Source organism: Balearica regulorum, chromosome 11, assembly GCF_011004875.1.
Source record: "Balearica regulorum gibbericeps isolate bBalReg1 chromosome 11, bBalReg1.pri, whole genome shotgun sequence".
Classification (NCBI taxonomy): domain Eukaryota; kingdom Metazoa; phylum Chordata; class Aves; order Gruiformes; family Gruidae; genus Balearica; species Balearica regulorum.
In genome coordinates, this window is record NC_046194.1 from 2,144,374 (window position 1) to 2,170,610 (window position 26,237).

General features: G+C 43.1%; 1 protein-coding gene across 4 annotated transcripts in view; it reads left to right on the forward strand.

Moving 5' to 3' along the window:
- The window catches only part of TENT5D (terminal nucleotidyltransferase 5D), a 20,412-nt gene extending 9,691 nt beyond the window's left edge, over positions 1-10,721 (forward strand). For 3 of the 4 annotated variants that reach the window (XM_075763029.1, XM_075763031.1, XM_075763030.1), the window contains exon 3: positions 5,333-10,721. In XM_075763029.1, the coding sequence (XP_075619144.1) occupies positions 5,352-6,527 (1,176 nt within the window). In that variant the 5' untranslated portion in view covers positions 5,333-5,351 and the 3' untranslated portion in view covers positions 6,528-10,721. Of the gene's footprint in view, positions 1-3,822; positions 3,915-5,332 lie in introns of all 4 variants that reach the window. The other variant, XM_075763032.1, reaches the window with a different exon arrangement.
- The last annotated feature ends 15,516 nt before the right edge of the window (positions 10,722-26,237 follow it).

Consider the following 26,237-nt stretch of genomic DNA (forward strand, 5'->3'; position numbering starts at 1 on the left):
TTCTGCTTGAGAATGCCAGCACATTGCAAACCCTTTGAAAATACGCTGAAGCAACATTATAGTGTAGATAAAAAGAGAATCTTAAACAGTTTATCGGTAAAATACAAGCTAAATTTGATGAGACTGTCCTCTAGACTGTAAGTATCTGTTTCTATGAAAGTTGTGTGGAACATGAAAGCTATCATCAGCGTGGCGGATTTTCTTCATTCAGATGTAAAGCCAGATCTGCTTTTATTTTTTAGATGAAGCTGGTGCATGGCAGAGTGCTAAGAGGTGGTTGACTAAACCTTTTAGCATCATTGTAAAACCAGTCGTAGTTGCTTGGTCCAAACCCTGCAGAAGAAAATTAGAGCCTCTAATTTCAATATACAAATAAATAATACAAATTAGCAAAACTATGTTCAATGATCCCACAGTAACTAAACGTTTTTCCACATTGCAACCACTTCATCATCTGAAGGTGACCACTCAAGGACAAGTTGGAACTTGAGTCAGGAAAATATTTTTCTAACCTTATAATAAGGATAATATATCACAAAACTTGACTAGGCCTGATCCATCTTATTCTGTGCTTCTCTAACCAGTATATGTGAAAGAAAACACCCTGACAACTATTTTTCCTCATCACTTTATCTGGCAGACATCTTAAATCAGGCAGGATTCAAGGTCCATTGAAGTTTATAGTAACGTTTTGAATCTCATAAGCAAAACAACTAAGAAAAATCGCTAGGAGAGAGACTCAATAAGTTACAAATACTGATGAATAGAGGAAAAACCTCTTTCTTTTCAATACACAATTTCAAAGGCTATTTGTTCCTTTTACTGCCAGAGTGCTACCATTTATGCAGCCTTCTGTTTGCCCATGGACGGACATTAAGATAGGATAACCCTGAATGTGAAACACATGAAATGCTTTTAGGTGTTGATGTGGAAGAAGTTACAGAAACTGAATTTTTTGTCAGGGTGCAGACCCAGGGAAGGCTGAGCCTGAGGGTGCCGGCAAGAAGGAGCTCTCAAAGTCAATGTCACGTATACGGTTACCCTAAGTGGCATAATGCTGCTGTGGCAAAGGGGCAGTCAGATTTGGCTGCCTCCAGCGATCATCCTCCATTGCGAACATCCCCAGTTTCCAAAGAATGAAGCCATTTTCCAGCCTTTTTTCCCTATTATCTGACCCAGCCCCAACACTCGCTTGTGTTCAGCTTCGCCCGGCTGCTGTGGCCACGTGCAGTGAGGTGCCTTCCCTTCATCCCTTGATCCCTCTTGGTTTACACAATACTTTGACTAATTGTAGCCTCAATACTGCTGCTGATTTATTGTAACTGAGGCTTACTTGCATTAATAAGAACTCCTGACGTCAGCCTGAGCACCTCGGTAAATAAATTTGCCACTGCTTTAAGAAATAAGGTTCCTAATGACTATAAAATTGCCTGGAAATTGTTCTTGTTGCCAGACAAGACTAAGAAAAAGAGCAAGAGAAAGTCCTTCTAGGAAAGTTCAGAGTTATGTACTAGGTTGCAAATTGGAAGCAAATAAACAAATAAATAAATAAAAATAAAGTTTATTTAGGTCTATCTGTAAATTAGGTATATTCTTGACAACTTAATCCCTGGTTTTCCTAGGACATTTTCCCTACTGGCTAAAGTTGAAGGCATTATTTCAGCACAGAATTCTTAGTATTTATCACAAGACATTTCTCAGACATCAATGTTGAGGCTGTGAACTCACAAAGCATCACTGGATTCTCCAGGCATCACTTTAGAGGAATGACATTTTGAGGTACGACTCTTCAACACAAAAGAAATATTTAATGACATTACCTTTTCCTGTCATTTTTAAATCTTAGTATATTGCAATAAAATCCAAAATAACTGAAACCATGTAGCAATAAAGGAAGGATTTCTAAGCTTATTTAGGGATACTTCCATCTTCCGACTTTCAAAAAGTGTTTGAAGAGGGTCCCTCTGCTGAAAAAGGGATTGAATTTCGACAGTCCCTCTCTAAGCCCTTTCTTTTACATCACAGCATTAACCTTGAAAAGCTCTCTCAAAGTTTTGCAGTATCAGATAAATCACGTAACAAAAACGACTGCTTCTACAACAATTCTGACAACTATAAGTTTGCTAGTAGAGCTGGTCCACCATAATCTGACGTATCAAAAACAGAGATGACAAACAAGGCAGCAAAAAAGTTTATACAAAAACCTCTCCTGCCAACCTTCTCACTCCACCCAGGGTTATGCTACTTCCAAAATTCACAGTGGCTTTCCATAACATCTATTTTGGATGCTAAAAATGCACTGGGATGTCGTAAGGGCTATGAAGGAAGAAGTTTTTCATAATAATAGTTTGGGATAATAAAGGAATAAGCATGGAATCATCATAATAAATAGCTACTGGTAAAGTCATAGGCATGTAAAGTGGGCAGTGCTATGGGTGGCAATTTCCCTGTCGGTTCAAATGTCCTGTCTTCTAAATGCCCGCAGGAATGTGTGTATACAAATATCTATACAGTTACATGTTATGCATGTGGAGTTACATACAACGTAAACAATGTCATGAACAACATGGTTGTGCCAGAACTATAGGACAGAATCCAAGACCTTCACACCGTTGGTTCAGGGGCAACCAAACTCCCAACGTTGGTCCTGATTTCGCCAACTTTTAAAGCGTGCGTTTAACTTCAAACATATGGGTTGTTCCATTCTTTGTACTGAGGCCAGAAAGGTGCTTCAAATTACGCGTGCTCTTGATTAGCTTACTTGGGAGCTGAAACTGTAGTGAAAATATGGGAAAAATAACTCCGGAACATTCCCACATTCCCACGCCATTTGTCAGTTCACAAGTTACTTGAAATTACTAACATGTTCCAGAATGTGGAATCTGAAGGCGAGGGAAGGAAAATATATGACAATGTACATATGTAGTCACTACTGATTAAGAAACAACAGTGTAGACTTTTCAGTAGTGTTATTACTCAGTATGATTTTACTTTATTTCTGTTCTTGAGCTTTAGCTGAAAAAATACGGTTTAGCCATCTGCCTGCAGAAACATTTCTCGATGTTTCGGTAGGACATTGACAGTGTTGGCAGACACCCGAAAGTCACTTCTTTCACGCGGCTGGTGACTCACTGAGCCATTTCAGATCACACCTGATCACCACTTGAGCTGGGCATCCCCAGGCACTTCAGTCCCTCCAAAGTCCAGCTTTGCCTCAGCCCAGCTGGGAGACTCCGCTTTGCCCGATTGCTGCCTTCTGAGAAACAGCAATCTACCTGCAAGGGATTTCATAGTTTTTCTGCAGAAAATAGATTGTGAAGTTCAGTATCATGGTATAATTCCCATCCTGTTTGTATGCAGCGTTAAGGAATACTTATCTTTACCTTTGTATTCTTTTTAGGTGCTCAGGTAGTGTTTCAACAGCAATGATCTAAACCCCCTTGCTATGTAACAAATACTTTATTGCAATTACTTTGAAATTATTTTTAGTTTCCCTGAATTCCCTCTGAACTGAGCTTGCACAAACCCAACAGAAATATTTGTAAAACTTAGCCAACACATGCAACATTAAAGGAGAAAGCAAAATTATGTTTGTGCAGAAAAAAGAAATTCCTTTCAGTAATCAAAGTTGTTTTCAGTCTCTGTACCTCCACCCATAAACAGTCTAAACAGCAGCTTCCCCTGGGTTGAGGATATCCACATCTTACTCAGTAGAGTAAAGAAATGCCCAAAATAGCCATATTGACTAAAGAATTTTTGCTCTCTTGAGCGATGAGGAAAGGTCTCGCTATGTCCATAAGTGTTCTCTTCCTTCACCTGTAGCTCAGAGCAGCAAACACAGCTTCAAACTCAAGGCACAGCAGCCAAGCACTGGGCTTAATCAGGAAGTTATTAGTGAATCGCAATACCTACCTGTGAGTTATCATGCGATTTCTGAAAGGATATTGAAAAATGGTCTGATAGGATTCAGCAATAACCCTTTCTGATTAACTGTCTGAGCGGTAACTACCCCAAGAGAACTGAGGAAGTGTAAGCAGGCAAGAGGATGGCCAGGACGCAGCAGGAAATGATGGCCGTGGATTCTGCAAGTTTTTTAGCCCTCTGAATTGCTCCTGTTCCATAACACTGACATGAATGTCAGGAGACAGTAAGACGACGATTTGCATCTTTCATTACACCTTGGACACCTAATGCCCAACAATGTTCTTTTTTGCAGTTCCTTAAATGCACTTATTTACTTACTGTAATCACACCTAATTATATAATTGCATTATCATGTTTAATTATATTTACAATATACATAAATAAAATTTTAAAAATAAAGCATTCAGATTCCCATTACAAAAATTTAATTAAAATAAAGTTTGCATATAGTCATTTAGAAACATTTTAAAACCAATATTGTGGGGTTTGCACCTTTTCCCCCCCCCATTGTAAAATGTAAATAAATTATCCATGCTGAGGTCCATCTGATTGCTAAATATGATGATATGAAGACAAGATATAAACTGAGGAATTCCAGAGCCTGAGCTTTATCCCATGTATTCTGTAGGTGCCTCTTTTCAGGCTTTATTGAGTTTTAGATTATCAGTGCAGACTGGAAGGGGTTTTCTTGTCGGTTCTGCAAACCATAACTTGCAGCATTGGTAAATTAATGTAGGAACACGGTTAATGGCTTAGAAGAAAACAATTTGCCGCAGAAACAGAGTGGAAACAGCTTAACAATATTGGAGATCCAGTTCTTAAACGTAAGAAGTGGTATTAAAGGATGCATGCATATAGATGATCCATAGAGACTAAGGTACGTCCAAGGCATATGGCTAAACAATGAGCATGTTGCATCATTCCTGCTTTTTAAAAAAACTTCCCAGTCTTTCAGTCATTTCAAGTGTGCAAGTCACTGCAGACAGAGGGAGATTTCGAGGCAGGATAGAAAGAACAAATGTGGTCGGTTTGCTCATTTTAGCTTTTCACAGTGAAATTTATTTGGAGTTTCATTATACTCACCAAGTATTTCATGTTATTAACCTTTGAGTAGTTTTAAATGAAGTCTATACGGTTTACTGCGTTTACTTTGAGTCATGGATTATACAATACCACAATGGTTTCTCAGCAGGATTAAAACCCGAGTACATTAAAATTCAATTAAAAGCCTGTGACAAGTGCAGTGGTTGACTCAGACCGTTAACTGGAATTGTGTCTGTGAAACGACCCGCTTTGTCACTGCACTGAGGAAGGAAGATGTACGTTTGTTATAACCGAGGGAAATGTCAGGTGCTCTTGTATTTGAGCAAGTTCTAACATTTGCCTCTTAATTTCTGTTTCTCCCTAGTTAGGCAACCGACATCACAATGACTGAGGACTTAGACCACAGATTTAGTTGTCTCACCTGGGATCAGATTAAAATCCTGGATCAAGTTTTAGCTGAGGTCATACCTATTCATGGGAGAGGAAATTTTCCAACACTGGATGTAAAGCCAAAGGATATCATTCATGTGGTAAAGGAACAGCTCATTGAAAAGCAAATCAACGTTAGAGATATCCGCCTGAACGGTTCGACAGCCAGTCATATCCTAGTAAAGCAGAACGGAACCAGTTACAAGGACCTAGACATCATTTTTGGGGTGGAACTTCCAAGTGAGCTCGAGTTCCAGGTCGTTAAGGAAGCAGTTCTTAATTGCCTATTGGACTTCTTGCCAAAATGTGTGAATAAGGAAAAAATCACTGCTCAGACCATGAAAGATGCCTATGTGCAGAAGATGGTCAAAGTCTCCACCGACCACGATCGCTGGAGTCTCATCTCGCTGTCAAACAACAGCGGCAAGAACGTGGAATTGAAGTTTGTCAACTCGCTCAGACGGCAGTTTGAGTTTAGCGTGGACTCCTTCCAAATCATACTGGACTCCATATTAAACGTTTACAGAGCGACCGACTGCAAACTGACAGAAGACTCTCACCCCACTGTCATCGCCGAGAGTATGTACGGAGACTTCAACGAAGCAATGGACCACTTGAAATACAAACTGATTTCCACAAGGAACCCAGAGGAAATCAGAGGAGGTGGCCTCCTGAAGTACAGCAATCTCCTGGTTCGTGACTTTAAGCCAGCAGATGAGGCTGAAATTAAATCTCTGGAACGTTACATGTGCTCCAGGTTCTTCATTGATTTTCCAGATGTTGCTGAGCAGCAAAGGAAAATCGAGTCGTATCTGCGCAACCACTTCATTGGGGAAGAGAAAAGCAAGTATGACTACTTGATGACTCTGCGTGGAGTTGTAAACGAGAGCACAGTCTGTCTCATGGGACATGAACGAAGACAAACTCTGAATATGATCACAATTCTGGCTTTGAAAGTGCTCGGAGAACAAAATATCATCCCAAACGCAGCCAATGTAACATGCTATTATCAGCCTGCTCCGTATATCAGTGACAGAAACTTCAGCAATTACTACATTGCTCATGGACAACCACCCATCATCTACCAGCCCTACCCATTTCACATACAAATGCAAAGCGGCATGGTTTAGGAACACGATAACCTCCTCAGCACTTACACTCCTCTCTCTTTCCAGTTCTCTCCGTAATAAAGGCCTCATTAAAGCAAGTTTTATCATCAGTTTTGATTTAAGGACATATTTTTGTGCAAGTTGCCAAAGTTATTTGGTTGATCAATGTCTAAATCAGCGTTAAGCAGATTGTAAAATAAGTGAAACGGCTATCATTCATCAGGTATTTATACCCCTACGTGTGTTTGGGCTATACTGGTTTGTTTTTTTCAATGAAAAGAGAAGGATATAAATTATTCTAATTTTATAAAATGAAATGCACTAAGTTCTGGGTTCTAAAAAATTCTTAAGCAAAATTTAAATAGTGTAAATGAAAAATTAAGCCAATAAAATACCTCTCAGTAGAAACACCTGATTTTAGAAGTGATAGTGTTCTGGGTACATTAGAGTAGATCATCCATCAGTTATACCCCGCAGTTCCAGCAACATTTATTTGCAGCACCTTTAGAAAATACACGTCGATGGGCTGTTTCTTGGTGGTTTGAGCTCTGCTTTACAGGTCCTGGTCCGATCACTGTTCAGGTCCAATTAGAGCCGTGAGGTCCCTCTCTCACCAGAGTACTGTTTAGGAATGGGTAGCAGGACACATCCCTACCAAGAGCAGACTCCGCATTTTTGTGTATCCAAAATTCCCACTGAGCCGAGTGAGAGATTTGGCTGCTGAAGTAATGCAGCGTTGAACCCCAGGATCTGCCTCACAGATAATGAAGGCTGTAAGAGATACAACTATTCTGATTGAATTGGTCTCGAAGAATAAGGTAAGAGAATGAGAAAGAAGGCGAAAATTGAACACATAGGGCTTGCTTTCTATTGCTAATTTGTTATTGATCAGAGATGCTTCAGCGCATAATAAATGGTGTCAGGAAAAAACCAAAAAAGCCCAGGACTGCGCTGGTTTTAGGTGAATTAAAACAAACCCTTGGCAGTGGCATTTGAAAAAATATTTTTACACTAGCAATGTCCTGTATATATTTAGATGCCTGCACACGTACACTAGTAGCAAATGAAGATTTCTCTTATGATCAGGAAGTAAAACATTAGTTACAAGTTTGTGTGTGTGAGTGTTTACCAAAGATCAGTTTTAAACATGTCACATAAGTGCCTCCCTGTGCCAGTTGCTCCGTGAAAGTCATAACGCTGTTGGCAATGAAATCATGCTAGAGAGCTCCTGAATTACGAGAAGGGAAACATACGCCCTTGTTATGCCACCGATGGGTCGCAAACTGTTCGTAGCACCGAAGGTCAGAGAGGTTTGCACCATTTGCTTCAGTATGAGCAGGTTTGGGACAGGTGGATCTAAGGCGAAACTCCTCCGGTTTAGATGCTGAATACGGTACAAGAAGGAATAGGAATGAAAAGGAGAGTTAGAATGGCTGTGGTTGTAAAATTGGAACAGCCAACTGGAAATGCAACCAGTAGAGTTTCCTGTATCCGATGCGTCACCCGTTACTGTGTCATACGACGAGTTCATCACTGGTACATGACTGTGTGTCCTCCTTGTCATCCTTAAAAAAACTGACTACATTTTATCTATTTACAACGGGTGTCAGGTCTTAGAAATTTCTGCTACTTGGAAAAGAGTGTTTGATTTATTTTACACAGAAATATGCTACGTACCACTATTTTAAATCAAACATTTCTAAAATTTCTAAGGTCTATGAAGTCCTATTGCCAGTGAAATGTAGCTTTCCTTTTCCCGTTATATGCCTGTATAGTAGAACAAAGAGCTGTTTAAAGACAACTATGCTGACCATCATCACTAAAGTCAACTCTTTTTTGTAAAATATAGTGCAAAAAACAATGTTTCTGCAACATAAGAAGGGTATACTAATCTACTTGGAAGCTCATTCATTTTGTGATGTCTTTCATGACTACAGTACTATTATTTTTGCTGATTTTTCAAATATGTCCAACTCTGTGTCCAAAAGCACACTTTATTTCACTTCCACTAGTATCTTTCCATTGGCTAAACTATATTTAATAAAATCTGAAATTCTAATTGCTATGTTATCAAATATGATAACACTAGACTTGCATGTAAGCACTTCTAGGGAATTCCCCCTGTCAGAAGCAAAATGGAGTGAAACATGGTGGATTTTTTTTTTTTCTTTTTTTTAATTTTTCATTGAGCTGTTTGGATTACAAAGGGAACCTTTAAATTTAGTTTGGTATTTGCCAAATTAAATAGCACTGTGAAATTTTGTAAGAGCCTTATGCAGGTTATGTCCCTGCTAACGCTTGTGCTTCGACCCTCAGTACGTGTGATCTGAAGAGCTGAAAGCTGGACTGGGCACAGCCAGGACTTTCCGATGAATCTGCGGGAGTTAGGCATCCAAATGCCATGAGTTTCAGGAGGAACTCGGCTCCTAAACTCCTTAAATTTGTTTGAAAATCTCAGTCCAGCTGCATTGGCCTGTGACCTTAATGTCATGTAGCCACGTCAACTTACTACTCCTCCACTCAGAGTTTCCTTGCTTGCTGGGTGGAGAAATGGGTTGATTTTCTAAAGAAATGGGAAACAGGTCAGCCAAGAAGGAGCATTTTCAACATGTCATGTATAGCCAGTGATCCGTTACCTGGAGAAATGTTTCAAAGGGTGGGTTTTTAACCAACAAGTAGAAACATGTATCACCCTGTATAAAGGACTATAATTCTTTTTTTTGGATCAGGCATTGTGAAGAGTGTCAGGAATGGTGAACTAGCTCTGGATTTGTATAAACCAGCCTGTACGCTTGTACAGCAACTGTTTATTTAAATATATATATTTAATTCTGTCACGTCTCTGTTTATACATCCAGGTTAGATAAGGAAGGACTCGGCCAAAGTCCGTGGAGTTAGTGGGAAGAACCCACCTAACTGTAATGGGCTTTGTGTGACACCCCAGAAAAAGAGTAAAGGACTTATGTGAGTACCTAAAGGTAAAGGTACAAAGACATCAATATGCAAAAATGTCTCAGGTATAAATAAACCCTTTAAATTTATTGAAAAAGGTCTTGTATTTCTTACCTAGAGGTAGTTCAATTTTGAAGGTGAAGTGAGATTTATGATTTTATATATGCTTGCATATATAAAATCTCACGTATCTATACATACACGGGCAATTAAAATCTGATGGTTTTAAATCTTTCCTTCCAAGTGTTATATTGATACCTGGCAGCAGTATTTGACCTGGAGATTTTTTTTTCAAGGTGGTTGTGATTCTGTAAATTAATATTAAAAAGGGGATGATGCTGTATAGGTTGCTGCTTGCGAAACACTGATATCAATATGTAAGACAGAATATTGTAACCTCTTCTCCATTTGTTACCAATTTTGCTATGTCCAGATACAAATCTACAAAGAATTGAGAGAGTTTCCTCAGTACCAGTCTCCTGAGCTTCATGTTTACATCATAATTATATCCTGTTGTTACAATCTGTTCAATAATTATAATACCTGGAAGTTGTAATGCTAATTTTATTTAATCACATAAAACTTCTTAAGGTTTACAGCTTAATGTTGTCAGGACCTAAGTGTTTCAAGTGCTTTCCTAAAAAATGTCATTTGAATTTTGTGTTATGTTGTAAAAGGTCTTTTCGAAGCATATACATTATGGTAGTTCCTTTAAAATGTAATTTGTGAGCTTTATACTCGACACATTACAAAGGTTTTTGCAATGGGTAAAAGGGATGTAAAATTGTCCTCAGTCGAGATGTTATATCGTCTGTTGTGTTACACTGAGCCTGCAGATCTGTGAAATGATTTACCACCGCGCCGCTTCCATTTTCTGGCTGTGTAATTTGGCTGATGTTAGAGAAGTTACATCAACGTAAATTCGGAGTTACACAGGTGTGTATCCAGTATGACTTGTAGGAATATCTGGAGAAAGGACAGCAGAGTGAGTGTGGCAGGTCAGCATGATTCTTACAGCTCAGTTTTTGTTTGATACGTTTTTCTATTAAACTAAACAAATGGAAGGGTATTCAGGACAAAGCTGTTGCAAATGAAAGAAGAAATATTTCACTTAATGTGCCATCTGAAGCTGTTGAAAAAAGTATTGTAATGCTAAAAACGTGTACTAATCACACAAATTTGTAGGTCATTAGTCCACAGTGTTGACTAGTGCCTTTGGGTATTTGGGGAGCAATCATTAAAATAACTTTCTTGTTTAACGTATGGTTTGCTTGTAATACCTTCATTATTCTGGTTGGACGTCAATTCTAGCAGCCAAACTGGCATATTATAACTGCAAGAGTGCTAAAGATTCGGTTACGGTTCGTTAGGGCGATAAACCACCAATGCCAATTTACCACTGATCGGCTGTCAGACCTACACTGAGGGTTACAGAACAACCGGATTCTCATTAATATCTTTGTTCCGTTTGAATGGCTCTGCACTAGTTGTCAAACAGGCTTGTGTCAAATATTCACATTTTAAGTGCCTAGATATATATTTATATAATAAAAACCTGACTGTCTACTGGGTAAATAAAATTAATACTTAACTTGACAAATTATTTGACTTTACATATGCCTAAAAATACATTTTACTTACGCTGAATGCACATTCCCGTAAATCTAAACACATATTTATCCAGGCTGTAGACTTTCTGTTGAGTATTAACATGGCCAATGCCAGTGATGGACCAAGGTCAGAGAAACTCTCTACAAACTCTGAGTTTTCAGTTGAGTGACATAACCACATTCATCACAGTTAGATTTCTGGTTGTTTACTTGGATTTTATGGGGTTTGGGGTGTTTTTTTTGGTTGGTTGGGGTCTTTTGTCTCATGGGCTGGGTTTTAGACTACCGCTTATTAATTCAATCATATTTTTTAAAAAGGACAAGACAATATTGTCCTTTCTTCCTGGAGGTGTCAATACACTGTTAGATCTTATGGACCCTTACGGAGGAGGGGAAGGAACACGCCGGAGCTTTTAGCCCCGTGTGAGAGCTCGGGAATTCCTGACTTGGGTGTTTATTGCCTTCTGGCCTCTTGCAGTGTTGGCTGTGCAATAAAGAGACTCGCTGCAGTCTGCATATAGCAAAGATGCTGCCGTTTGGTGGAAATGGGGAGTAAAATCAGCCGGAATTGGTGTGGCTCGGCAGCCTGAGGATGCTGGAGAGGCTCCCTCGCCCTCACCAGCCCCTTCGAGCTGCGCCCCAAAGCCCCTTTGCCATCAAATGCCCGATGAGGTTGAAGGGATGGGAAGGGGAACGGCAATCCGTTGTGCAGGGGAATCCGCAAATCTCCTCTCCGCTTTAGTAACGCTCATAAATTGACTCTCTCTGGACCACCCGGTGTGAGACACCCACAGTCTGGGGAAACCTTTTTTTTTTCTTTTTTTTTTTTTTTTTTAAATATTGCTCAAAACATGCTCTTTCCCTTGTTTTTCATAGTGGAATGGATAATTTTTTTGTAAAAGCCTTCCCATTTTTTTTATCCAGTAAAACCCATTTAATCATAATTTGATTTCCTGACCATTTCTTTTCTTTTATACAGCCAGATTTTTAGTAGTCTGCCTCTTAATAAAACAGCAAGTGGGGAAATGGTAAGGCAGCCCACACAGGGGGTTTTCCTTTCCTTAAATATTCACCAGACACTTTCAGGAGGAATTTAAGATCTAAGGAAATACATGACGATAGTGGAGGCCTGTTTTGTTTTCTAGTCCCTGCCACCCCACATTTTTTCTGCTCCATCAGTCTCCATCATTAAATACTATTTCATAAGCAAGTGATTTTCTTCTTACCAGCTGCTTCCATATTCAGCTCCATTTCATCTTGTACCATTGCAGAACCTGTGTTTCTGAAATCACAATTAGTTACCATGGAAAGCAATTCAATACCGTAATAAATACCCTCAAAGGCTGCTCGCTCAGCTATGCACTACAAAATAAAAATAAAAAAAAGTCCTCCGGAGAACGAGATCCGGATCACGTGCATATATGTTTACGGGCAAGTGTGTGCTTGTATGTACACGGGTTAATGTAATTTTTTATTATATTTTCCTTGTATGCTGGGTGTATGTGAATACAGCAGCACAGCGAACCCCACCGAGACGCAGCCCTGCTCCCTCGCAAGCCCTGCCCTCCAATACGAGCCCTTTTCCCCCATCCTACGTTTCGTTTTCCTGTAAATATTCTCATCCTGTTGTTGATACGAATTTGTTTCACACTCGTTCTGTTTTGCTTTCTGGAAAAGACAGGAACATGATGCTGCCCATATGTTCCTGTATTTTTACGCACACAAAGCCGGTGGCATTTCAGTGTCCTCAGAGCTGCGCGGTGCCAGCTTTGCCATCCCGTTTTCCCCACGGAGGAGAGGCGACAAGTCTCGGCTCAAGACATTGATGCAACCCCACGGTGCTCTCACCATTTATGCCATAAATTTCTTCCCCCAGTGTTTTACCGGCTCCCGACGTTTTCCAGAAAATAGGTTGAAATTGCAGCTCGTAGTTTTATCTAAAGGATAAAAATGGATGTTGAAATATATTTCTTTTTATTGTATGGCCTGCTTATCCCTGGCAGTTCCCAGGTAATTACATTTTCCAATCAAGAGTTCGGATTCATTACCTGCCTCGAACGCTTTATATACCCCATCAGGTCGGAAAAAAGAGCTGTGAACTTCTCGTACTGAAGTACAAACAATTCGTTACGCTTCTTTGGAAGTTGATTAAACTGCAAGTTCCAGCCCAAATACTCAGTCATGTTTTCAATCAACAGGCAGAAAAACGACAGTAAGAAACAGCATTGTAGCTGTCAAATTTAATAATGCGGGACAAGCACAGCTGGTCTAATACTAAACCCTAAATAATTTATTGCATTGATTAGTCCTTTCATTAAATAATGTATTCGGTCAATGAATTTTTCAACTCTTATTAAAGGAAACAAGAGTGTCAGAAGTCTTTACATCCCACGCGCCAGCCAGGCACATGCTTCATGTGGCTTCCACGGAGGCTACCCACAGAGACACAGCCAGGTGTCCGTTCATGGGCTCTTCTGAACCGAAATGGGAACTTTTCCCATGGTTCCTAAGTAAGGTCATAACAAGAAAACAGGTTATTGCAGAAAAACGACTAAAAACTTGTGGGAGAAACCTGTTTTAGGTAAAAGTTTGGCTCCCCTTGGAGCCAAGAAGGTTATTAAGTTAGACTATGAAGCAGAAATGCAATAAAATGTAATAAAGGAAAAATATTTTAAAAGAGGAAGCGGTTTTGTTCTTCAGGTTTAAAAACCGAGTGATTTGTCTTTATTAAAACTTGCTTTTAACACCTTAAAATTAAAAAAGTTTTTTGTTTGCTTCTCGCTTACTTTGTTTCTGGTGCCTCCCCCCCTCCCCGCTTTTGCTCCCTGTTTTACCTCCTCTTTTGTGCTGAGATGTCCTTATGGCTTAAAACACTGAGCAGAGTGTCAAAAACCTCCCTCCTACGCATCTAACGTATACATCTGGGCTGACACTTCATCCTGAGGGTTTCACAGGGCCAGTGCTGTGGGGAACCTCATCACGTGAAATACAATTCAGCATTTGGGAAATATAAAAAAACCTCATCAACTTCTCCCGTTAGTGATGTTAAATAGCGGAATGCAGATAATTTAAAGGTATGTTGGTTTTCATGGCGATTTGGATTTGCATAGCAGTGTATTAGTCGGTACATGTTTGTGTTAAACAACAAAAGGAAAATAATTTGTTTTATAACTTAAGGCTGACTAAGGAAATGTCACCGTGGCTGCTGGGTCCCATAACAGCCAATACCCAAGTCATGGGGCTATTTTTAATTACTATTATTATTTCATTATTCATCCCTTATTAAATAATTGTGCACTGCTCTGCCTTCCGTCACTGATGCGTGGAGACTTTGGGCAATGGTGGCGTGAAAATAAAAATACACCCACTGAAGTGCCACCTCCCGGTACCTGTCGGAGTGTCTCAGCAGTTGTGTTTGCCAAAGCAGCAGTTCTCCCAGCGAACGACTTCTGAGTTAAAACGGTGGAAAGAAATTGGTTTGAAGGATACAGCATTTTCCTTAATACCTGCTTGAAAAACGTTACAGATTGTATTAGCAGTTCAGCTCTGTTTGCTTCAACGGCATTAAGTCTTCAAATACTTCCAGGGGCTGGGAATCCATCCGAAGGCTCTCAGGTTGCTTAAAATCAGTGGAAAAGTCTTTTCTGGCTCTGCCCTGACAGTTCACCCCCTGAACCGGAGCAGTAACCCCCTCCTCTGCATACACATGTGCTTTGAAAGAACAAGCAGAGGCAGCAGAGCTGGAAATTCTGCAGCCATGGGTTTCGTGCAGCTCGTGCTAACAGCGACTGGCTACGGTTTTACGGTATTAAGTTGCAGAGCTCAATAAAAAGTACGTAAGACGATGAGTAAATAAGAGAATAGTAAAGATAGAGGCTTTGGGTTTTGGTTTTATTTTCAGTTGTGGTTGCACCTTAGACACTGTAAAAGCCAATTTCAGAGCCTCTAGAAGTCATTAGAAATCCTCCCTTCAATATTGACGGGGGTCGGAGCAGGCTCAGCCTTGTGCCCATGGCTTTCTGCTTCTGATTTAACATCAATGGAAGATTTTGAGATTGCTTTTCATTTAAAAATGCGTGTTCTCCTCCTCCTTTCTTCTCCCCATTTCCTGTTTGAAGCCTCCTCCGGGCTGGTTGTTAGAGCCCACGCCAATGACCCTTCCAGCAGCTCAGCCTTGTGCAAACACCCGGGGCACGTCTTGACCCCGGCCGCTGCAGCTTGCAGCTGGAGTCATCTGCTTTTACCCCCTTACGTGGATTGGTTTGCTTGGCTGTTAAAATAAGAAGGGGGATATGTCCATTTAATCAACCCGAAAATGAAGTGTGGAGCATTAATGGAGGTAGCAGAGCAGCTGAACCGAGTCGAGCTCTCTGCTTCAGCAAAAAGTTGAAATAATTGGAATTGCAAACTGCGACCTCTTGGAAACATGGTGAAACAAGCGTGTGGGACCGATTTTTTCCTGTGGACAGATTCCTTCCCAAAACCTGGCTTGTCTCAAGCATGGGCATCAAGGACCATCAGGACATCAGATCCATGGTACACTCCACATTTCTGAAACAAACCCACAATTTAAAATGAAGACTACAGCTGGGCAGACAGACGACAGCCAGGGATGAGTGCAAGGCAAAGGTGCGAGGAGTTGGGGAGTCATGAGGATTTCCCCGTGTCGGTGATCCCCAGGGGCGAGGGGACACGTGTGACACGTGGTGGGGCAATGATACCCATCGATCTGGATGTCTGAGCTCCCCTGCCCAAGTGGTGAGCTGCCAAAAAAGTGGTTCTCCACCAGAAACCTTTGGCTGAAGCAGGCTAAAACCATGTTCTTCCCCATTTTGACAAATCAATGGTTTTTCACTGGAGAATCTCCCTCTCTCCCCTGTCAGCTTCGGGGAGGGCTGGAGGCAAGAACTGAGGTTTGGACTCCTGCTCATGAGTTCCTGGTGACCAAACTCTTGATGTATTTACACAACACCTATCTGTGGAAAGCCAAGGAGGAAGGGTGCCAGCCTGGAGCTGCTCCGTTTGTCAGGGCGAGATTCGGCAATCTCGACTGTGCCGGTTTGGGAGGCGGAATGGAAACTTTTACCATGTCCATCTCCTGCCTGTTGACCGTGAAGAAGGACCCTCTGCCCTGCTCCTGTTGGGGACAGCAGCTCTATGGAAACACTGCTGGACATCATTATTTATAGTGTTTTAGTCACCCTGGAAACAAAGTAGATGCTACCAGACATGACTTTTAACACAGCTAATTATATCATTAGTGTCAGTACCACTTAACAACTGGCATATACCTTCCCTGGTCCAGCGCTGGCAAGGTTGCCATGGGAATGACCCAGCTCCGCACCTCGGTGGAGATGTGCACGAGATGCACCAGGACCGTGGTGAGGTGTCGCAGCTTTCTGCCGCTTGTTCCGGGGCAGGTTTGCTGTCCAATCTAAGTTCTGCATTTGCGAAAAAATACTGTTTGGGGGACAAGAAACTGGCCATGAATTCAGTCGAGTTTTGAAAACACTCTGCCCTGAAAAAACTTCACGCTGCCATCTCTGTGTGCAGTGCTTCAGCCTCTCCTTTCTCAACAGTACTCCTATCTCAAAGTCTACTGAAGCAAAAGAATTCATTAAATGATAAAAAACCCCAAGAGCAAAGTGAAAACTTTCCCCTCTCTTTACCCAGGACTTCCCGATCATTCTCAGCAACGGCTCAGAGGAGATTTTTGGTGGGTGCCCAAACCCTTCATCACCTGGCACAAGCTTCTGGCTCCATGGGGGATGTGACCACGTCCAAGAGCTGCGTCCAGCCAGGACATGCAGCAGCAAGAACCTGCCAGGCTCCTGAGGTCCACAGGCGAGTGAGAAAACTCTGCTTTTTCCTCCTCAATTGTACCTACCTGGGGCCAAATCATTGCTGATGGGTTTTCATGAAGTTTGACAGCATTATCACCACGCACATGAAGAATGTTGGCTTTAGTTTCTGAGTGAGAAGCAAACAGCTCTGTAACGAGCTAATAAATGATCCTTGGAAGAAAAAAAATACAAAGTTATTAAATCCCTGTCCTGAAGGCTGCACACATTGGCTCTGCAGACTTATCAAGCCATTTCACCCCAGGAGCAGCCGTTATGGATGGGCTGGTGGGTCTCAAGCTGTTCATCAAGATCCAGCTATTCCACAGACATGCTGTCACCATGGCCCGGCTGTGGCTGGCAGCGGTTTTGGGGTGATACGTGCATTTTGAGAGGCTGATCCCCTTCAGAGTTGCAGGTGGCAGATGGCCGTTTCTGAACTAGGAGAAATCAGAAGATGAGGGATGGATGGGTGAGTTGGAGTTTTAAAGCAGAAACCTGGAAACAGTGCGTTTGTGGAATCAGAGAAATCAGTTAAAAATTAAAGAAAATTACTAAACTGCTACTGAAAACCACGTGTGTCTGCTTTCCCTCGCCTGGGAGAGATGCGTCACTTCGCTACCAGATGATAACTGAAGCATCCAGCACGGCTGCCGTGGTGGGATAGCACGGCTTTAGAGAGGGAATATCTAAACTAGCAGGGAGATAGTTGTTATGGAGATGTGCCCAAAGCCCCAAGAATAAATCCAAGTGCCCGGTGGCTGATTTTCAGCAGAAAACAAATAGTGTAATTTTGGATCGTTTTTCCGGGGATTTGGGGTTCAGCTCCATGATTTAAATGCAAGGGTTTTTTTTACTCTTTTGGTGATGCTTATATTTATCCCCCCTGCTCATCATGATGCATGGAGTGTCCCCAGACCCAGCCGTGCACACACCTCTGACACCCCTTTACAACCACTGAAGTCCTCGAGACCCTGATAACTGCTCTGCGCTGGAGTTCTTTCCTGGTCTAGAGAAAAAAAAAAAAAAAGTCTGCTGATGATATATCTTTTTGTCTTTGTAGATGAAACAATGACTTGACCCTGCAAATAAAAGGAAGCTGGGGGCTCTTGACTGGAAACCTTTAATTGCAAGTTTGGGGCTCAAGGGCACTTGTTCCTGCACCCATCCCGTCCCTTTCTGCCCCTGCCCTGAGAAAGCCAGTGGGAGGGGAGGATGGGCACCGTCACCCCATTGAACAGGTTCTGGCTCTTCCCCCAGCTTCCAGAAAGGAAGACCATGGGGGAAAATAAGGCTGAAGGTCTCCAAGACACCAGCAGAACCTGTTCATCGCTGTTGCTCTCCACGTACCGCTCAGTGCCATGCCCAGAGGGACCCAAAGTGACGCTGGCACAGATGCTACCTGGCCAGCACCTTTCTTGGGACAATTTTTTTTTTTTTTTAAAAAGCAAGTTAAAAGACAAATTTGGCCCTGAGTGTGTTGCAAATCCAAAGACACTTTACAGGAGCATCTCTGCTGCCCACCACAATCCCCCAGGCAGATTCTGCCCCCGGGGGTCAATTATTTCAAAATTGACTCCAGCTGAAGAGCACCTGCTCATAAATATCCACAAATCCTCCCACATCCTGTTTGCATCATCGCCCATGTACTTTGGTGGGAAAGAACATGAGTAAATGACTGACTCACAATGTCTTATTTCTCAAATTTCATGCAGTTTTAGAGTTTTCCTTGTATTTTACATTAAGATGCTTGTTCCTTTTATAACCTTCATTACACATTAGGAAGAGTGCACGCAGACCCAAATAGCTCTTGAATATATAAATATGGAGCAATTGATGTATTTTATTTTGCAATTATTGCAATAAACAAATGGGATATTTCAGTAAGGCTCGAATGTGCTCTGTAAGTAATGCCTCTCATTGTCCTTTAATTGTATGTATTTAGTAAATGAGCTTTAAAGCTTCTATTAGTATTCATTAGGCAGAGGCTACCATACATTTTCTGCAAAATTAATAAAATATAACTGTTTCCTCTGATCATGACGTATCTGAGTTGCAGCCCAGTGCAACGCACTTTTATTACAGGTATGTATTACTGTTTCTTCCCAAAGTCCGGTCATGAGGGTTACGAAGTGGCTATTTTTAGTTAATGGCTGTGTAATGAACATAGGTGCGTGCACTTACCAATTTTCTTAAGATTTTCAGGCTAGAGTTCGCTGCCGAGCTAGGACGTTAATACTTGAAATCCAGCTCGATCTTGGGGTACTTGGGTGCTAAAATGCTCCCGTGAGCATTACCAAGCCAACACCTTTGGGGTGTCCCAGCATTCCCCTGGGTCAGATGCCCGGGGTCAGCCCCAAAAGTGCAGAAGACGCTGCTGGTGTCCCCTGGGGGAGGGGAAGAGGAGGTGGCTGACCCCTGGATGGTGGGGGCACACTGCAGGCAGCTCCATGGGGCCCCAGCTGAGCAAGGAGAGACCAGAACTCAACAGAGCTGAACTTAGTAACGCTGGGGAAAGGCAGCGTGCCTTTTACGCCATCGGGGTTGTGCCATAGAGCCATTAATGGACTGCCAATATTCTGCTGCCGTTAATTCTCACTCCCCCTCACCATCCATGGAAAATTCAGTACAAGTGGGAGCCGGTTCTCGGAGCCATCATTAACTCAAGCCCTCTTGGTTACAAGCTCCTGCTTGGCAAAACACAATTTTTTCTTCCGTGTCCTGATTTGCACTATTCAGCAAAGTTTGTTGTCCAAAACCAGCCCTTGCTGCATCTTTTTTATTAGGCCCCAGAAGCCTTTGTTCTTCCAAACTATTCCTCCTCACCTGTGAGAAGTACATCTGTGATTGCTGGCGAGTCTTCCTGCACGAAGGAGCTTTAAATGGCCATGAGGGGCCATATTGAGTCCACATCCAAAGAAACATCAACTGATAGCCTCTGGAGAGGCGGGTCCATCTTGGAGGTCCAGCCAGAGGTGCTATGTGGTTCCTGGTGAGGTTAAGGAGAGATGCCCACTTGGCGGGAGCTGCAGAGGAGCGGATGGGAAAGCACCTCGCCTGCGAGCCGGGGCAGCATGTGAAGATGAGGGTCCTGAAATAAAACTTGTCACTGCTTTTGTCTCCTTTTTTATTTTATTTTTTTTTAAATCAAATGGATTTAAAACAGTTTGCAATTTGTTGTTGCTGGTGGTGGTGGTTCAGATAAAACAACAAAAACAAATTGAAAAATAAAAGAAACTGCAACAAAAAGGCCAAAGAACAGCTACAGAAGTCCAGAAGGCTTTATAAACCCACACGTACAGAGCTGAGATTATTTTTCCTAGCGAATTAATGAAAACTTGACCTAACGAGTCTGGGTGTTGGGTCTCAACACAGTGGAGGACACTTGAGCAGGTGGGGAAGGCGAGCCGAGGCTGAAGCAGGTTGTGCAAACGGGTGAAAATGTCCCCCCCAGCACACCCATCCAGGCGGCAGCTGATGCCTCGTGGTGGTACAGAGGAGAGACGTGTGGTCTTCTGTGAACGGCCACGCCGATAGGTTTTCAGGAGCAGGATGCAGCACACGGCAAGAGCTGGAGACAACAGACTGTGGGAACAAACCTGCCCCTGGAGTGGACGTGCATCATCGCTGGGAAAAAAATACCCACCCGTGCTGGTCTTGGCTGGGATGGAGTCAATCTTCCTCGTGGTAGCTGGTGTGGGGCTGTCTTTTGGATCTGTGCTGAAACACAGGGATGTTTTCGTTCCTGCTGAGCAGTGCTTACACAGAGCCACCAGCGAGTAGCTGGGGGTGCACAAGGAGTTTGGAGGGGACACAGCTGGGACAGCTGACCCCAATGACCAAAGGCATATCCCAGACCACACGACGTCATGCTCAGCACATAAAGCTGGGGGGAGCAGAAGGAAGAAGGGGACGTTCAGAGTGATGGTGTTTGTCTCCCCAAGTCACCGTTACGTGTGATGGAGCCCTGCTTTCCGGGGGATGGCTGAACACCGTGGGAAGGGGGGAAACGAATTCCTTGTCCTGCTTCGCTTGCGTGTGCGGCTTTCGCTTCACCTGTTAAACTGTCTTTATCTCAGCCCAGGAGTTTTCTCACTTTTACCCTTCCGATTCTTTTCCTCATCCCGATTGGGGTGTGAGCGAGCGGCTGTGTGGGGCTGGGTTGCCGGCAGGGGTTAAACCACGACACCACCCCTTGTCAAGGTGTGAGGATGTAATATAATATATATAATAGATAATATATAAGGAAAAAAAAATGTATGGAGAGCTCTGCTTAGAGAGGGAGAAGGTTTGTTATGAGTTTGTTGTGGAGACGCTAACACGGATCCTGCCAAGTCATTAATAACCCCAAACTGAAAAGGTCCGTCAATCAGTTTGATTTGCTGAATGAAAAACAGCCGAGGGCAGAGCAGGGGTAGAGGCTGCAGAACGTGTCTGGTTCCTTCCGATGTAAAAAATGATGGAGGGGAAGTGTATTAAAAAAACCAAACAACTCAAAACCAATCAGGAAAGCTATTAAAAAAATCCATTAAAATATAATGAAGGCTAAGAAACACAGAATTTTACAATTTTCAACTTCCCAAAAGGACTATTAAAGGAAGGCGGTGTAGAGAGGCGAGGAGTGTGGGCTCTCACTCTGAAAAGGCAACACTTGTTGGAATTCCGATACATCAGACGGTGAGAAAAGTTCATAACCGGAGGATTACTTATAGCAAAATATAATGCCACCCCCCCAAAATCTGTTGGATTTGGCTCTAAATCACAACAGAAATGGAAGAAGCCATGTTAATTTAGCAAGAAGGAGATATTTCATATAGAAGGAAACGGGTCAAGCAGCTGATAGCTCTATATAAATATTTAAATGGCAACAGAGCAGTCCATCATGTGTATTGCCTAGAGATTTAGGATAAATAAATGACGTTGGCCCTTCCCACCTTGTCGTCTCCGAGTCGGTAAATATTTGGGGTGCTCAGTCACCGAGTACAGACACTTTGGGGAAAAAAACCAACAAGCATGCACTGAATTTTAAAAGCAAATAACTTCATACTCCCAGACTCAAAGGAAAGAAATGATTGCTGGTTTCTGTCTTAGTCAGAATAATGAAGAATTTCGTTAATTTGTTGCTTAAAGGCATCTGAAATTACAAATAAATCATGTAAACTGAAATCTTATCGACCTTTTCTTGCTCCATTACGGGGTCAGGCGAGGACTGGCCTGCACGTATTAATGGCACATGACATTAATGCATGGAAAGACAAACTCGAGCCTGGTTTTGCTTAAAGCACAGGAGGAACTCTGCCGGTTTTAATGGACATCCCACTTGAAGGCATCCCGAGAATTACATTCAGGGCGTGAGCCGTGTTGCAGAAGTGATGCATGAATGATTCAGGTGTTTTTCTCTCTTGGAAGAGGGCAGAGAAGATGTGCGCTAGCACAAGCATCACCTCTCACTTTTCAAGGACAGAACAACGTATTCCTTCCACTCCTTATCCAAACTTTAAGAGCTCGTATGTCTCCCTTCCAGGCTAAACACTAACTAAAAATCACCGTAAGGGTGTTTCGCCCTGTTCAGCGCCCGGGTAGCTGTGAGCCCAGCGCCGAGCAGCGCAGAGGCTCAGCAGCAAGACCAGAAATAGCAACACTCTTCCGCAGAGCTTGAACTTGCTGCGCTTCACCAGGCTGGCGCTTGGGGAAGGGACGTGAAATAATTGCATAACTGTGTTAGCGCTGGAGCTAACGGGCTGGAGGATCCCTGGAGAAGCGGTGTAGGCACAGGAGGGGATGAATCCCAGCGGGATTCTGAGCTGGAGATGACATGCCATAAGCTGGAAGTGCCCAAGTGGTTTTCCTATAAAGTAGTTTTAGATTTTATAATTTTAGGTGCAATGCAAAATAAAAAGTATTTCATAAATCCTGCCTTCCCCGGAATAAAGCCAGGTAAGTACAGCCAGGCATGAGAAAATACAGAGAAAATACCTGGAAATGTAACTCCAGCGACTAATACAAACCTCTTTTTTCGTACGACCTCTTGCTAGACTGAGGCAATACATATATATCGAGCAGGCAAAATCACGTTATCAAGGAAATAATATTCTCCCGTCAGCTTTATTGGGATCAAAATGTACCCCACTGTGTAAGGTACCCAAGGTTTGGCAATCTCCTCTCCTTAGAGGAACATCTTGTTGAGATAAAGAAAGATGGGGAATGATATATTATGAACTTAGAGCTCACAGCTTGTTTTTCATCAGAGGAGCTTTGCTAGTTCCAGTCAATTATCCATTATAAGTCTCAACAAAAATTACTTTTCGGGGTGGGAAGAAGAGGGGCTTGTATCACAGTAATGATTTAAACACGTGCATGGCTGCCGCTGAGGATGGTATCACGGCCCTTCAAAAAGGGCAAATAAAATTATGCCAAGCCTGGGAGAGTAATCCTGCGAGCATCCACAGCTACGGCACCGTCCGATGTACGGCGCGGTCTGGTTGTTCCCTTCCCAGGGCACCTTCTGCTCAGGCTGGTACGGGCGGTGGTAGATGGGGGGCTTGAATAAAAGAAATATGCACCTGCAGTAACCCGGTGATGGAAAAGATGCGATTTCTCCTAAAACGAGCTAAAAATGTAGCATCCTTCCTAGCTCTGTGAGGGGTATACAAATTCAGTCTGAATGGGAGAAAACTAGAATACCAGCGTCATGAATCCTGCTCAGAGACTTGTTTAAACACCGTATTGGTTTCCTTGAAATGAACACAATAATGTACTATTGCTGTGCAAGTCACGCGAGCAGATATTCAGCGTTTGAATGACAAATAAGTATTTGATGTAAATCGCTGCACAAGATAACTTCTTAATGCCTTGGGACATCATGTCATGCCAGGTCAGGTTGACAGGTGATTACTGTTGGCTGTGACAGATAAATGTGTCCTCGTTGACTTTGCGCGTTATTCTAGATCCTCTGTTTTGGCATTCAGACATGATGGGGGAAGCAAAACACACAGGTAGGGATGCTGGAGGCATCCGCCATACCTACCCCCTCCTCTGTCCCCAAATTTAGTTCATCCTTGGTTCCCCTCACAGCTAAAGCCAAGTCTGCCACCTGTGCTATGAATATCAGGGTGATTTTTTCCCCATTTTCCCTTAAGTTCCCTTTTTCCCATTGCTGCATGCTTTAAGGAACATAAAAGCATACAAACTTTTCTTTATAGTTGAGGTAACACACAACATTTTAAAAAAAAGCAAGTCCTACACTCCCCATATAAATAGTTATTTGCACTGAGGGGAAAATAAAATGAATACAGTGGAGTTTCATTACAGGGGAGTAACAGTGAACCAGAGCCTTTGCAATAAATAACGCAATTTATGAAACTCGATGGAAAGCAGCAGACCGGCGTGCTTTCTCGCCAAGTCACGGCCACTTGCTCTGGCTGGAGGCAGAGGGAAAACTCCCACGAGCAGTTGGGGAGGACGCAGGGTGAGGATGCGAGAGGCCGTTCCCAGGAGGGGCTGCCCCGACATCCCTGCGCCCCGAAAACCTCCCACCTGTATGTGCGGCTCACGGCTTGAGCAAGGCACAGAGCACAGGAGTTTTATGTATTAAAGGGACTTTGCCTTGGGATATTAAGTCCAGCCAGTTGTCTTTTCCTGATAACCTCATTTTTATATTCTACATGAAATTAAACGTGCATAGAGGCGGTGCCGCGTACGCACAAACCCCAGGCACGGCTCTCTGCACGCACGTTGCCGTTTTTTCGGAGGTGTTATTCAGATCCACTGCAGGTGCCCGTGAGAAGCTGCGCTCGCGGGGCGTCATTCACCCAGGAAAAGCTCCGATCTGTCAACTTCTGCCATCGCCCAAGCAGGAAAATAAAGAGGAGACAACTACCCGTCCATTAGTGAATCACAACCAAGTGTCTAACAGCCAGAGTGTTTCCAAAATTCTGGCTATTTTTGCCAGAAATAGTTAATTTCCCAGTATGTGGGACCTGCTCAGAGCCGTGGACCGCGGCACTGAAACCGGGAGCTGCGAGGACTCCGGTCTCAGCTCTGCCGGCCGGGGATGGTTTGGGGGCTGTTTCATCACTTGGGGGATATTTGCTGTCTCCCCCAACCCCCATGGTTTAGCTCCCCCTAAAAAAACCATTTCCTTGCCCAGGATTGGGGGCTCTGACTTCTCAGAGGGTTTAGATCAGAACTAGGTTTTGCATCCTACAGAGAAGGATTATTCCTGCTCCTTCAGAGCAGAAATGCAATTTTTAACCTCACCTGGAGCACAGCAGCATTTTTACCACCCCAGATGTGAGTGCAGTTCTGGGGCAGAGGGTTTGCTCCCATGTTCCCACCCCAGGGTGCAAAAGAGCCCCAGCCTGCGTGACAGCCAGCAGGTAACCAGAGGCAAGGGTTGAGCAGAGCCAGCTCTTAAGGTATCAAAGCTTTTCCCCGATTTCTTGGTTTTGGGCTTTTTTTTTTTTTTTTTTCAGGAAGACAGAAACACCTGATGATGTTTAGATCTGCTCCAATAAGAAAATCCCAGAGGAAAAAGAAACAGCCATCTGCCTGCAGTGCCAGCCAGGAGACAGCGCTGCACCCGAGACACAGGCAAGAAAGCGCTAATGTAATAAATGTGATTTTCTTAAAATTGAAGACAAAGACGTACCCAGAGAGCCCGTTACCTAACAGCTACCCCCAGCCACCCCTCCTGCCCTCTCTCTGCCCCAGCTCTCTGAAGGTGAGCACCAGCCCAGCCTCTCCTTTTATTTACCCAGAACACCTGGTAGCAATTTCTTGCAGAACATAATCAGCTTTTAATTAACAACCAGGTCATTTGTCACCTGAACCTGTTGAACAACGTACTGGGTGCTCAGCTACGGCGCTGGGCATCCTGCCCTCCCTCCTGCCTGCGCCACTCGAGGGACCTTTGCTCGCAGGAGCTGAGGTTATGTTTGATGTAATGCCTAGCGCTAAAAAAAAGGTTTATTTCTTATAATAAGTCTGTGGTATTGATAGAGTTTTTTGTATTTTATTACTTGCTGATAATGAGATGTGCTGAGGTGAGCCCCCTGACTGTGGGGAGGCTCTGTGGAGGCTGTGAGTAGTGAAAGAGGGCCGGCTGCTCCGGGTTGTAAAGTGAGGGTTGCTCAGGAGCGGGTAGGTGAGTCTCCGTGGCGTGAACAGTACAGGCAGGAGAGGTAAATGTTTGGAGAGTTGTGCAGCAACACCAGCGCCCGCTCTGCCGGTTTGTCGGCTTGCTCCGGGTGCGCCCGTGCTGTTTGAGCCGTGCCTCGGTCCGTCAAACAATAATTAAAGCAACTTGTCCTGCTCTGACACGGCGTTCA